Source organism: Tachysurus vachellii, chromosome 1 (assembly GCF_030014155.1).
Source record: "Tachysurus vachellii isolate PV-2020 chromosome 1, HZAU_Pvac_v1, whole genome shotgun sequence".
NCBI lineage: Eukaryota > Metazoa > Chordata > Actinopteri > Siluriformes > Bagridae > Tachysurus > Tachysurus vachellii.
In genome coordinates, this window is record NC_083460.1 from 4242029 (window position 1) to 4255413 (window position 13385).

General features: G+C 39.5%; 1 protein-coding gene across 1 annotated transcript; it reads right to left on the reverse strand.

Moving 5' to 3' along the window:
• Positions 1-3429: 3429 nt before the first annotated feature.
• Positions 3430-4970, reverse strand: LOC132843047 (polymeric immunoglobulin receptor-like). The gene is made up of 3 exons (XM_060866109.1): positions 4666-4970; positions 4292-4588; positions 3430-3470 (listed from the first exon to the last, which is right to left on the reverse strand). Exons 1-3 carry the CDS (start codon positions 4961-4963, stop codon positions 3430-3432), a joined length of 636 nt encoding a protein of 211 aa, XP_060722092.1. The 5' UTR covers positions 4964-4970.
• Positions 4971-13385: the final 8415 nt, after the last annotated feature.

Here is a 13385-nt window from a genome sequence, read left to right on the forward strand (position 1 = left end):
GTCCTGCCTGGAGGGCTTGGTACCAAACTGCTCTGCCTATCTGCTCTGTCAGTCCCTAGTTTTGTCTCACTGTCTCTGTCAGTCTCTCCCTCTCCTGTCCATACTTATAGGTTCAAAGCGCCTCCAGCACCACCCTGGCCGTCAGCTCTGCTCTGGTCGCTGGCTCTGCCTGCGGCGCAACCCTGGCCTCCGGTCCTGCTCTGGTCGCTGGCTCTGCCTGCGGCACCACCCTGGCCTCCAGTCCCGCTCTGGTCGCTGACTCTGCCTGCGGCGCCACCCTGGTCTCCAGTCCCGCTCTGGTCGCTGGCTCTGCCGGCTCCGCCCTGGCCTCCTGCTCTGCCGGCTCCGCCCTGGCCTCCTGCTCTGCCGGCTCCGCCCTGGCCTCCTGCTCTGCCGGCTCCGCCCTGGCCTCCTGCTCTGCCGGCTCCGCCCTGGCCTCCTGCTCTGCTGGCTCCGCCCTGGCCTCCAGCTTCGCCAGCTCTGCCCTGCTCTCTGCCACCACATGGACCTGGCCCGCCTTCCCGCCCCCTGTTCCGCCTCCGCTCCACCACCCTACGGTTCTGCGTTGGAGTGTCTGGAATCCACTCCTGGGGGAGGCTCTGTAATGAGTCTGTCTGTGTTTCTGTCCTGTTTCTGTCTGCTGTCTTTCCCTGTGGCTAATTGTTTGCTCCGCCCACTCTTTGGTTTCCATGGACATTAATTGTACTCCTTCTCTCCTTCAGGTGTGTTGTCTTTGTCTCTGATTGTTTCTGCGCTGTGATTGGTTCCTGTCTGTTATTTATACTCTGTTTGTTCACTTCCCTGGTGTTGGTCGTTATTGCATGTTGGATGTTGGTGTGCCTGTTCCCGTTTCCTGTTAGCCCTGTTTGTTGCCTTGTTCTGTCTGCCTGTCTGTTCAGCTGCTTTCTTGTGTTTTGAATAATTAAACTAATCTGCATTTGGATCCTCACTCGCCTTTGTCCTGCATCGTGACAGTGACAAATTTACAGAGAAAAACATCATGGTCTAAAGTGTTCTGCATTTTCTGAAAGAGCAAATATGGGTGTTTTGGCATTTACATGGTTTCATCACTGCTGGGAACTGATGTCACAAACACTGTGGGTGAGAAAGAACTCAAATTAGAAACAAATGATGAACTGTTTCTCTAATTTTCTTGCAAATATGTACATCTGATGTTACCTGAATTGTGCTTTGAGTCAGATCTGTTTAAAACATAAAAGAAAAGAAAGTAAAGTTTGATCATTTGAAATAGTTTTTCTTCATTCATATACATTAGCTCATGGTGATCATGAATATAAATGTAAAACTGCAGAGGGAAACACCATGCCTAAATAACATGAAGCTGTCCTACTTATGTGTACGTATTGTCTTGGTGAGCGGTTGTAGTCACTGTTGTAGTCACTGTTGTAGTCACTGTTGTAGTCACTGTTGTAGTCACTGTTGTAGTCACTGTTGTAGTCACTGTTGTAGTCACTGTTGTAGTCACTGTTGTAGTCACTGTTGTAGTCACTGTTGTAGTATTTGATGTAGTGACTGTTGTCAAAACAAAGAAAAATAATCAGTGTGATTTCTTTCTCATCATTTGTTAAAGTTGATGAGTGTATGTGATAATACCTGGAGGTGGATCATTTACACTGATGTGAACAGGAACCTGCAGATCTCTTGCACTGCACCAGTACCATCCAGCATCACTCTTCTGCAGTCTGCTTATCTTCACACTGAAGGATCTTCTCCCATCATCGCTGATGTACACTGTGGAATTCTGAGATGTTTCAGTACTCAATGTGTTGCATTGTTCATCTTTAAATCTGCACCACTGCTTCTGTGTATTCTGATACACAGCACTGTAGAAACACTGGACTGTGACGCTGCCTCCTTCCTCACCAGACATGGAATAGTGACAGATCCTCCACTATTTACAGCTACATATTTCAGTGTCCTCATGCTCTCTACCTCTGCAAGCAAGCCACATTAGGAAGCAGTATTAGCGTTACTCAGACACTGAATCAGGACGATCAGAACATTCAGGAATCACTGTGTCACTACTGAGGTACATTTAATCTACCAGTGATGAAAGCTGTTAACAGCCACTGCTCCATGAAAGGAAATAAACAACAAGAGCTTCTTTAACCCTTTAGAAAATGAAGGATACCCTTCACTTCCCTGGTTTTTAGGAGTTTTAGTCTTACCTGATATACAGAGGAAAAACTGAAATGCATTATAGGTTATATGGTGTCACAACCAGGTTATAACTGTAAAAAGAGCTCTTAAAATATAGCACAACCTCAGAAATCGGCCATTTTCGCTGACATTGGAGCTCTTTTTCTCTATTTTCATTAAAATTATTAAACCCAGATGCTACCAGGAAGTTCATGAGGTTTCACACAATCACTCAACACAGAGACTTGAACTTGCAGTACATTTTATTTCTAATATTAAACCTCTTTTCATAGCAAGTTTTGATTGATTTATTCATTTGATTGTTTTATTCACACAAAATTACAAAGCTTTTGTTTTGTTATTTATAAAGGTAATAAAGCAGGAAAAACAGACAGATGGCAAGTTTTCTTGTGATAGAGGCTACTGGTCTGTTTTTGGCTCTGTATGCAAGCCTCAGTGTTTTATATTTGATGTATGGAAGCCAGTATGGGGGAAAATAGCAATGTGGTTGTTTGGGAGAACAGAGGAAGGTTTTAAATAAGTCCTGCAGCTGCATTCAGGATCAGTTGTAGAGGTGGAATGGTGCTCAGAGGCAGATCTGCAGGAGCGAGGTGCAGTAGTCCAGCTGCTTATATTCTCTATGTCACCAAGATCACGTCCTTCAGTTGTCTGCGATACAGAACATCTCTGGCTCTCTGAAACAGAAAACACACCAGGGATCAATCACAGTGTGTATTACAGCTCACCAGGTTACACAGAACAATAAAGAGACGAAAGATGAACATACAAGAAGTCATTGTGATCATATCTAACTATGTGAAATGACTGATGAAATTTGACTGGTTGATGTCAGCCCTTTTCTAGAAGTATCCCAGTCATCATTACAAAGCTGCTTTTGGATTAGATCAATGATACAGTATGCAAAGTTTAAGGTTTTTATGTTTCTTGTTAGATTTTTTTTCTTTCCCTCCCCAAATACAGACAGTTATTTGGCTGTAACTCTGCTCCTTCAATGACCATGTAACTAAACTCTTTACATTACAGTTGTCCGAGTACATTAGGGATGTGAAAAGTATCACATGTAATACAGTAGTCACCTGTTCACTTACTGCTTTAATACGGCAGTGTTTGGGTTTGAACTCTAAGCACATGTTCATCTTTTCAATAAAGCAACAAACTTATCTATAAATCTATAAAACTGCAGAGAAAAACATCGTGGTCTAAAGTGTTCAGCATTAACTGTGAGAGAGAATAAAGGTGTTTTAGCAGTTACATGGTTTCAACACTGCTGGGAGCTGATGTCACAAACTCTGTGGGTGAGAAATAACTCAGATTAGAAACATGTGTTAAGAAGATCTGATACACCAATTTTCATCCATATATGTAGATCTGATGTTACCTGATTCATGCTTTAAGTCAGATCTCTTTACAACATAAAAGATAAAGAAAGTAAAGTTTTATCACTTGAAATATTTTTCCTTCATTAGCTCATGGTGATGGGGGGCACGGTGGCTTAGTGGTTAGCACGTTCGCCTCACACCTCCAGGGTCGGGGTTCGATTCCCGCCTCCACCTTGTGTGTGTGGAGTTTGCATGTTCTCCCCGTGCCTCGGGGGTTTCCTCCGGGTACTCCGGTTTCCTCCCCCGGTCCAAAGACATGCATGGTAGGTTGATTGGCATCTCTGGAAAATTGTCCCTAGTGTGTGGTTGCGTGAGTGTGTGTGTGTGCCCTGCGATGGGTTGGCACTCCGTCCAGGGTGTATCCTGCCTTGATGCCCGATGACGCCTGAGATAGGCACAGGCTCCCCGTGACCCGAGATAGTTCGGATAAGCGGTAGAAGATGAATGAATGAATGAGCTCATGGTGATTGTCTCTCAGACAGATTTATAAAGATATCAATTTTTTTTGATGTTTATTTTTAACATAACTTCCATCTTTGAAAAAGTTCATGAATATAAAACCTAAAACTGCAGAGGAAGCTTTCCTACTTACATGTACATATTGTCTTCATGAGTGTTTGTATTCGCCATTGTAGTATTTGATGTAGTGACTGTTTTCAAAACAAAGGAAAATAATCAGTGTGATTTCTCTCTCATCATTTGCTAAAGTTGACCAGTGTATATGATAATACCTGGAGGTGGATCACTGACACTGATGTGAACAGGAACCTGCAGATCTCCTGCACTGTACCAGTACCATCCAGCATCACTCTTCTTCAGTCTGCTTATCTTCACACTGAAGGATCCTCGACCATCATCCCCTCCTGAAAACTGGGATGTTTCAGTCCTCACTGTGTTGCATTGTTCATCTTTAAATCTGCACCACTGCTTCTGTTTATTCTGATACGCAGCACTGTAGAGACACTGGACTGTGACGCTGCCTCCTTCCTCACCTCTCACTCTGCTCTCCCTCACTGACAGATCAGGATCTGAATAAATAGGCAGTAAATGAGTGGTGTAAGGGAATCTATAACAATTATAATTCTGACTAATTTTGGTTTCTTACCTTGACTAACCGTCAGGTACAAATAATCACGGTCATCAAATTCATCCCCAATTTCTGCAGCACACCAACTCGTTCCAGACTCAGAGACAGAGTTCAGTTCCACTGTGAACAAATTCTGCTCTGGATGATCAATGACTGATGGATTTCCACTTGAGTTTGCAGAGGCTACGATACTGCAGGTAGACCAATAGTACCCTTTGCACCAGAATTTATTGTTTGCTTTGTACTTCTCTTCATAAAGACATGGAATAGTGACAGATCCTCCTCTTTTTACAGCTACATTTTTCAGTGTCCTCATGCTCTCTACCTCTGCAAGCAAGCCACATTAGGAAGCAGTATTAGCGTTACTCAGACACTGAATCAGGACGATCAGAACATTCAGGAATCACTGTGTCACTACTGAGGTACATTTAATCTACCAGTGATGAAAGCTGTTAACAGCCACTGCTCCATGAAAGGAAATAAACAACAAGAGCTTCTTTAACCCTTTAGAAAATGAAGGATACCCAGATAGTATATGAGAATCATAGAGTTTTAGTCTTACCTGATATACAGAGGAAAAACCCAAGGAGAGTTACAGAACCACATAGTGAGTAAAAGCTCATGTTTCTCTAAGAGACTTGTATGACAAATACTCTTCCTACTTGTGGCTGACGTTAATTTGTACTAGCTGACTTCCTGTTTTATCTTTTTTTATCTCATACAGTTACACCCTCTAAAAAAGTCACAAATAATTGAATGTATTAATTGAGGTACATTTTTAAATTAAAGTCAGTGTTGAACAAGTCACAGGTAAAAACTGCAAGAAAAAACAGACTCAGAAAGAAACTTTGCCAGCTATTGACACTAAACATTAAGATTATAAATCATTACTCGTCCACTTTAAACCTTCTATAAGCGCAGACTGGTCACATGATCACATTTTTACACAGAGACCCTGCACCATCACAGGAAATCATTTGCACTTGTTAAGTGACTGATGTCTCTGGATCACAGTTTCTGAAATGCATTATAGGATATATGGTAACACAACCAGGTTATAATTGTAAAAAGAGCTCTTAAAAATTGCCACACTCTACTGCACTAAGAGCAAAACCTCAGAAACCGGTCATTTTCCCCGACTTTGGCGCTCTGATTCTCTATTTTCATTAAAATTATTAAACCCAGATGCTACCAGGAAGTTCATCAGGTTTCACACAATCACTCAACACAGAGACTTGAACTTGCAGTACATTTTATTTCTAATATTAAACATCTGTTCATAGCAAGTTTTGATTGATTTGTTCATTTGATTGTTTTATTCACACAAAACTACACAGTTTTTGTTTTGTTATTTATAAATGTAATAAAGCAGGAAAAACAGGCAGAAGGCAAGTTTTATTTTTTAAGGTGTTAAGTGCTAGTTTAAATTCCTCACTAAGTGACACAGCTGTTCAGACATCTACAGGAAGTTTAATGAGGAGCCAAAACAGAGAAGAGACGGTGGGATCAGTGGAGCAGTGCTAGAAGATCAGAGTGAGTGAGGTGTAGTGAGGGGTGTGATAGAGGCTACTGGTCTGTTTTTGGCTCTGTATGCAAGCCTCAGTGTTTTATATTTGATGTATGGAAGCCAGTATGGGGGAAAATAGCAATGTGGTGGTTTGGGAGAACATAGGAAGGTTTTAAACAAGTCCTGCAGCTGCATTCAGGATCAGTTGTAGAGGTGGAATGGTGCTCAGAGGCAGACCTGCAGGAGCGAGGTGCAGTAGTCCAGCTTCTTATATTCTCTATGTCACCAAGATCACGTCCTTCAGTTGTCTGCGATACAGAACATCTCTGGCTCTCTGAAACAGAAAACACACCAGGGGTCAATCACAGTGTGTATTACAGCTCACCAGGTTACACAGAACAATAAAGAGACGAGAGATGAACATGCATCGGTCATTGTGATCATATCTGAATGATAATTATGTGAAATGTCTTATATAATTTGACTGGTTGATGTCAGTCCTGTTCTAGAAGTATCATACCCATCATTATAAAGCTGATTTTGGATAAGATCAAAGATACAGTTTTTTAATTAATTCTCAGTGTGTTTTGATTATTAGTGAGTTTTAAGTCAAAATACAGGAAAAAATGTAATTACAAAAAAAATCATCAGAAAAAAATAGTTTGACCTCAACATGCCACTTTGGTGCTTTGACCCATATAATAATGGAGATTATGGGCAAAGTATAGAAATATTAACAATAATAACAATCAACAACACCGTCATCCAGCCTGTGTGTGTATTTATTGGTGTGGGTGTCTGTGTTTATGTGTGTGTATGTGTGTCTGTGTATGCGTGTGTGTCTGTGTGTGCATGTGTGTGTTTGTATGTGTGTGTATGTGTGTCTGTGTATGCGTGTGTGTCTGTGTGTGCGTATGTGTGTGTGTTTGTATGTGTGTGTGTCTGTGTGTGTGTATGTGCATACGTGTGTATGTGTGTGTTTGTATATGTGTGTGTCTGTGTGTGTGTATTTGAATGCGTGTGTATGTGTGTGAGTGAATGGGTGGGTGTGTGTGTCTGTGTATGCGTGTATGCCTGTGTGTGTGCATGTGTGTGTCTATGTATGTGTGCATGCGTGTGTATGTGCATGCATTTGTATGTGTGTGTCTGTCTGTGTATGCATGTGTGTCTGTATGTGTATATGCATGCGTTTGTATGTATGTGTGTGTATGGTTGTGTATGTCTATGTGTGTGTCTGTGTGTGTTTGTGTATGTGCATGCGTGTGTGTATGCGTGTGTGTCTGTGTGTGTATGTGCATGCGTGTGTATGTGTGTGTGTCCATGTGTGTGTCTGTGTGTGTGCGCATGTGTGTGTATATGTGTGTGGGTCTATGTATGTGTGTGTGCGTGTGTCTATGTGTGTCTGTGTGTGTATATTTATGGGTGCGTGTGCATGTGTGTGTCTGTGTATGTACGTGTGTGTATGTTTGTGTGGGTGTATGTGCGTGTGTGTGGGTCTATGTGCGTGTCTGTGTGTGCGTTTGTGTCTATGTGTGTCTGTGTGTACATTTATGGGTGTGTGTATGTGTGTGTCTGTGTATTTTCATGTGCGTGTATGTGTGTACAGTATGTGCGTGTGTGTGTAATAGCACTTATTAGCACCTATTTGTTGTATGCAGGGCTCTCAAGTCACTCATGTCTGTCTTTTGTCACACTCTCCTGTCACACATTGTATTTCTCACACAGAACAACCACTGGAGCTGCGAGCATCACTTTGAGCACAGAGTAAGTCATGATCTCCTGTTTTAATGTTACAACAAATTCACAACTTGTTTGACACAAACACTGACATATAAGTAGTCTAGGCCAGTGCTTCTCAAACTGGGGGCCCTGAGATGGTGCCAGGGGGCCCCGGCTTTATGACATTTTATAAAATGATGAATTTATCATAAATTCTCAGAAAAATAAGGCTACTAACCAACAGCACTACACTGTATAATTTGTTTTGTATGTTTTGTTTAATTCAAATATTAAGTTTTGGAATGTTTTATGTCATACATTTTCTTTTGGGGGGGCAAGTAGGGATGCACTGTATACATGGGGGGCCGCACGCCAAAAACTTTTGAGAACCACTGGTCTAGGCCTAGTCATATTTCCGTTATCACCCGATGACTGACATTTTGTCACATTAAACATCTCTCTTCAAATAGGCTTAATAATTTTATTAACACTAAATAAATTAAAGTGTGTTGCATCTTCGATGTTAAAGGTCACTTTTAAAATCATGTTCTATTTGATATCCTGGCCATTGATGCATTAATCATTGCATCTGTCTTTAAAATATTTCAATTAAAAGGCAACTAAGCATTCTATCATTCGCCATGAGAGGAAAGACCCCTAAAAAGGCCAGGTTGCAGGATGCTGGACCAGAGAAGGTGGTGAAAAGTGTAGGCCCATTGTTGTGTCTGGGTGGAGGCTTGGAGATGTCACTCTTGCCTGTCTTCAAAACCTGAGCGCCCTGTGTATGTATGTATGTATGTATGTATGTATGTATGTATGTATGTATATAAAAATAAATAAATAAATAAATAAAAACTTTGAACACTGTTTTAGATTCATGGGATCTTAATAATGTAACCTAGTGAACCAGAGTTAATGTATCCAATGATAGATACTTAAGCACTTTTGTACATCACTCTGGATAAAGGCATCTGCCAAATTCTGTAAATGTAAATGTGTGTGTGTGTGTGTGTGTGTTTCCTTAATTTGTTCATCTTCTAATTTGAATAATTTCTCCAGTGACGTCTAGTCGCTTTACAGCACTGAAGTACATGGTTCACTGTATGTGTGTGTATGTACGTACGTAAAGCAACAAATTTACATATCTATAAAACTGCAGAGAAAAACATCATGGTCTAAAGTGTTCAGCATTTTCTGCCTGAGAGAATAAAGGTGTTTTAGCACTTACGTGGTTTCATCACTGCTTGGGACAAAATTCACAAACACTGTGGGTGAGAAATAACTCACATTAGAAACATGTGTTAAGATGAACTGACACACTAATTTTATTCCATATATGTACATCTGATGTTACCTGAATTGTGCTTTGTGTCAGATCGGTTTAAAACATAAAAGAAAAAAGTTTGATCACCTGAATTTTTTTCTTCATTCATATACATTAGCTCATGGTGATTGCAGACCCTTCTCTTTTTAAATATACAGATTTAAAATGATATGCATTTTAACTGGTGTTTAGAGGAAAACACCAGGCCTACAAAAATGGAGCTTTCCAACTTACGTGTATGCATTGTCTTGGTTAGTGGTTGGTTAGTGGTTGGTTAGTGGTATAATTCACTATTATAATGACATGGGATGGTGAAGGATGATCCAGGTTTAAGACTAAAGTACCTCTGTGACTGAACGACATCAACTGCATACAGAACAGAAAAACACTGCAATTACTCAGACAATAAAATATCGATACTTGACAATATGTTACATTGCATATGCAAGACTGCATGAGAAATGAACTTACTGGAAATGGTGAGAATAAAAATAAAAAAGCAGCTCATGTTGATTTGTTCTGATGTTGAATCAGATGTAAGGGTTTCTTACATCCTGCTTCTCTGTGAAGTTGGTACTGTGTCTGTAGCGGCTCAAGCCGTTCCTCTTCCTGCTCATCACACGGTGTGCGCTAAAAGCAGTGTGAAGAGAAGAAGGCTGACAAAGGAACACATTTTTATAGCTGTTATAACTGAGACAGACTTCACTGCATACCTTGCAGTGCAGGCACATGGTATACTATTCTTAATAAATCTTTTCTACTTTTATTAATTCATGTTACTTTAAGCTAAGTTTTGCACCACAGTGTCAGTAATTGATAAGATCATATGTTTATTACATTGTTCATAAATAATTTATCTGAATTCCTCCTACTGTATATGGTTATAAAACATGTTGCTGTGAGACGTCCAGCCCTGTGAAAGGCTCTGTGAAATTTCTCTTTAAAATGAACCACTGTTGAACTCACAGGACTCGATATGTTTGTGTCTTTGTCAGTATTTCTGGTCATATATGAGGAACCTGGAAGGACCAGTTTTTTTAATGGCCTGCCTCATTGTGCCCACAAAGGCCTCATTGTTCCAATCATGAAACTTAGTCTTCTTTTTAATAATTTGTACTTATACAATATATAGAATTGGGGAAGAATTATGAACTAATTGTGAACAGAGAACAAACTTGATATGAATCTTGGTGTGATCAGTGGTGCAGTGAGAGGTTAGAGGCTGCGGGTCTGATTTGAGGTTCGTAGACAAGCCTCAGTGTTCTAAATCTGAAGTGTGTGGCTACTGAATGCCAGTAGGGGGAAATCATAGCAATGGGGTGGTGTGGGAGAACATAGGAAGGTTTTAAACAAGTCCTGCAGCTGCATTCAGGTTCAGTTGTAGAGGTGGAATTGTGCTCAGAGGTCAGACCTGCAGGAGCGAGGTGCAGTAGTCCAGTGTCAACATATATCAAGGGACTGAACAAGCAACTGAGTGGCCTGACATTTATCATAGAGACAATTAACAAGTCAGAGAAACTTTTTTGTACTAAACTTTATTGTAATCAACAACCAAATGTAATATTCCTTCACACAATGTTAATAGATGAATGCATGCATTTATGCTTTTTTTTACAGAAAAGTTCCACTGACCAAGATAAGAGATTGTGATGACTAGATAGATAGACAGACAGACAGACAGACAGACAGACAGACAGACAGAACCAACATTCCAGCTTCTTATATTCTCGATGTCACCAAGATCACGTCCTTCAGTTGTCTGCGATACAGAACATCTCTGGCTCTCTGAAACAGAAAACAGAAAACACACCAGGGGTCAATCACAGTGTGTATTACAGCTCACCAGGTTACACAGAACAATAAAGAGACGAGACATGAACATGCATCCGGTCACTGTGATCATATCTTAATAATAATTATATAAAAATCACTGATGAAATTTGATTGGTTGATGTCAGCCTTTTTCTAGAAGTATCCCAGTCATCATTACAAAGCTGCTTTTGAATTAGATCAATGATATAGTATGCAAAGTTTAAGGTTTTTATGTTTCTTGTTTGTTTTTTTCTTTTCCTCTGCAAATACAGTCAGCTATTAGGCTGTTAATCATGTAACTAAACTCTGTACATTACAGTTGTCTGAGTGCATTAGGCCTGTGGCTGCCATGTTTTGTTGTTATTGTTTGATTTCAGTTTTATAAATTAAATCTCAATGTATTTTGATTACTAATGAGTTTTTAGTCAAAATACAGCGAAAAATATTCTAGAACTTGTTCACAAAATTCTTATACATCTTTTTACAAATTATGTTGAAATTGAAGTTGGGAAACTTAATAGTCTGGCTTGCAGTTTGGATTGATTGAAAAATCATCAGAAAAAATAGTTTGACCTCAACATGCCACTTTGGTGCTTTGACCCATATAATAATGGAGATTATGGGCAAAGTATAGAAATATTAACAATAATAACAATTCATAACACCATCACCCAGCGTGTGTGTGTGTGTGTGTGTGTGTGTGTGTGTGTGTGTGTGTGTTTTTCCTTAATTTGTTCATCTTCTAATTTGAATCATCCCATGGTTTACTGTACTGGATTAATGTACTGGTAGTGTCTTTGGTTATAAGTCATCCAAAGTACGTTTGCTTACATCTTATAGTACATTTATTTTAATGTTTACCTTTTTTATTTATTTACATATTTATTTAATAAAATATCTACACTATCTACATTTTTAATTAATTAACTATCTACATTTTTTTCTATTATTTAATAAAATATCTACAGCTTCTACACTTCAGGCACCAGCTGATGTCTGAGACAGTGGAAACAGATGAGCATCACTGACCAGAGTGATTAAACAGCTAATAGGAAGCTTAAAGGCTGTTGTTTTGTGGGTTGTAATGATATTTTTTAATAGCAAAACTGTATTATTTATTTGTAAAAAATCAAAAAGAAAGAAAGAAAACCTCAATCAAATAAAACAAACTCTGATTTCATTACACTTTAATAAAGAAGTACTGTACCCTTACAGTAAACATAGTCTTTTTGGCAGACTACCTTATCCAGAGTCACTTATACTATACATCTGAGCACCTGATTGTTAACAGCCTTTCTCACAGGCCCAGTAGTGGCAGCCTGTTATTGGTGCTGGGATTTGAACCTGGGATTTGATCACAACCTTCCAAGCAGTAGTTCCACTACCCTCACAAACTGTCAGCTTAAGTACTGTAACCAGACTACATGTAGTTATTTACTTCACATGTTCTTTTGTGTTTTTTTTGCAAAATAATTATTTATTATTAGTGATCTAATAATTATATGTATGAATAAATTCTACACATTCGGTTGCAAGGGTGTAAAATATCTCAGTACTTACAAATGATATGGATTGTTTATTGTGGGATATCCAGGCAGACCTGAATGGATTAAACATAAAGGAAACATAAGTGTTGGCATTTAAGCATAAAGTTTCAGTTTTATTTTGATGTTGATTTTTAATTCAGAGGAACAGGAACATTTCAACTTCATGAATGTTTACTGACATTATGGACTCTTTTAACTGACAAAAAGTTAAAAACCTTTCAGTAGAATCAGCCTGACTAGCAAGAACCAGCGTGACCAACAAATTCTAAAAAGGTTTGCTAGTATTAGCTGGTTTAGTTGGTCCTCTTACCTTGTCCTTTAGTCTTTTCAACAGTGGTTAACTGCTACTGTATCATGAGATGCTCCACTTAAGCAGTTTGTTAGTATTAAAAGCCCCTCTAAACCCATAACTGACCAACTAGAACCAAGCTGAATAAATAATACCATTCTGACAATCTAAGCTGGTCATCACGTCCAACTGGAACCAGCCGGAGGAGCTACAGTAGTAGCAGATTATCCATTTTGAGACCATTTTAAGTCCAAAACTGCCCAAAAATGGTTAAACATGATCAGCTAGAATCAGCCTCTATGTGTTCAAAACCTCTAAAAACCTTTATACCCCACTAAATAGAACCAGACCCCAAAGCACCACTACAACCACTAAACTAGAGCTTGATCAGCTAGAATTAGTCTGACCATCCAGACTGGTCAACAGGCTGGTTACTCCAATTCTAAGTGTCCAAAATCCCAATAAATACATGAAAAAATACAGACCAACCTTACTTGCCGAGACTGGTGACAAATTAAAGACAGCCTTCTCAATGTTTTA

Bases quoted from the DNA above. Each gene is read 5' to 3' on its own strand.
- LOC132843047 (XM_060866109.1), bottom strand. From the start codon at position 4,963: ATGAGGACACTGAAAAATGTAGCTGTAAAAAGAGGAGGATCTGTCACT. The intron at 4,589-4,665 runs GTAAGAAACCAA...CTATTTATTCAG, and splicing joins GTACCTGACGGTTAGTCAAG to ATCCTGATCTGTCAGTGAGG. The intron at 3,471-4,291 runs GTATTATCATAT...TCTCACCCACAG, and splicing joins TGTCAGTGATCCACCTCCAG to AGTTTGTGACATCAGCTCCC.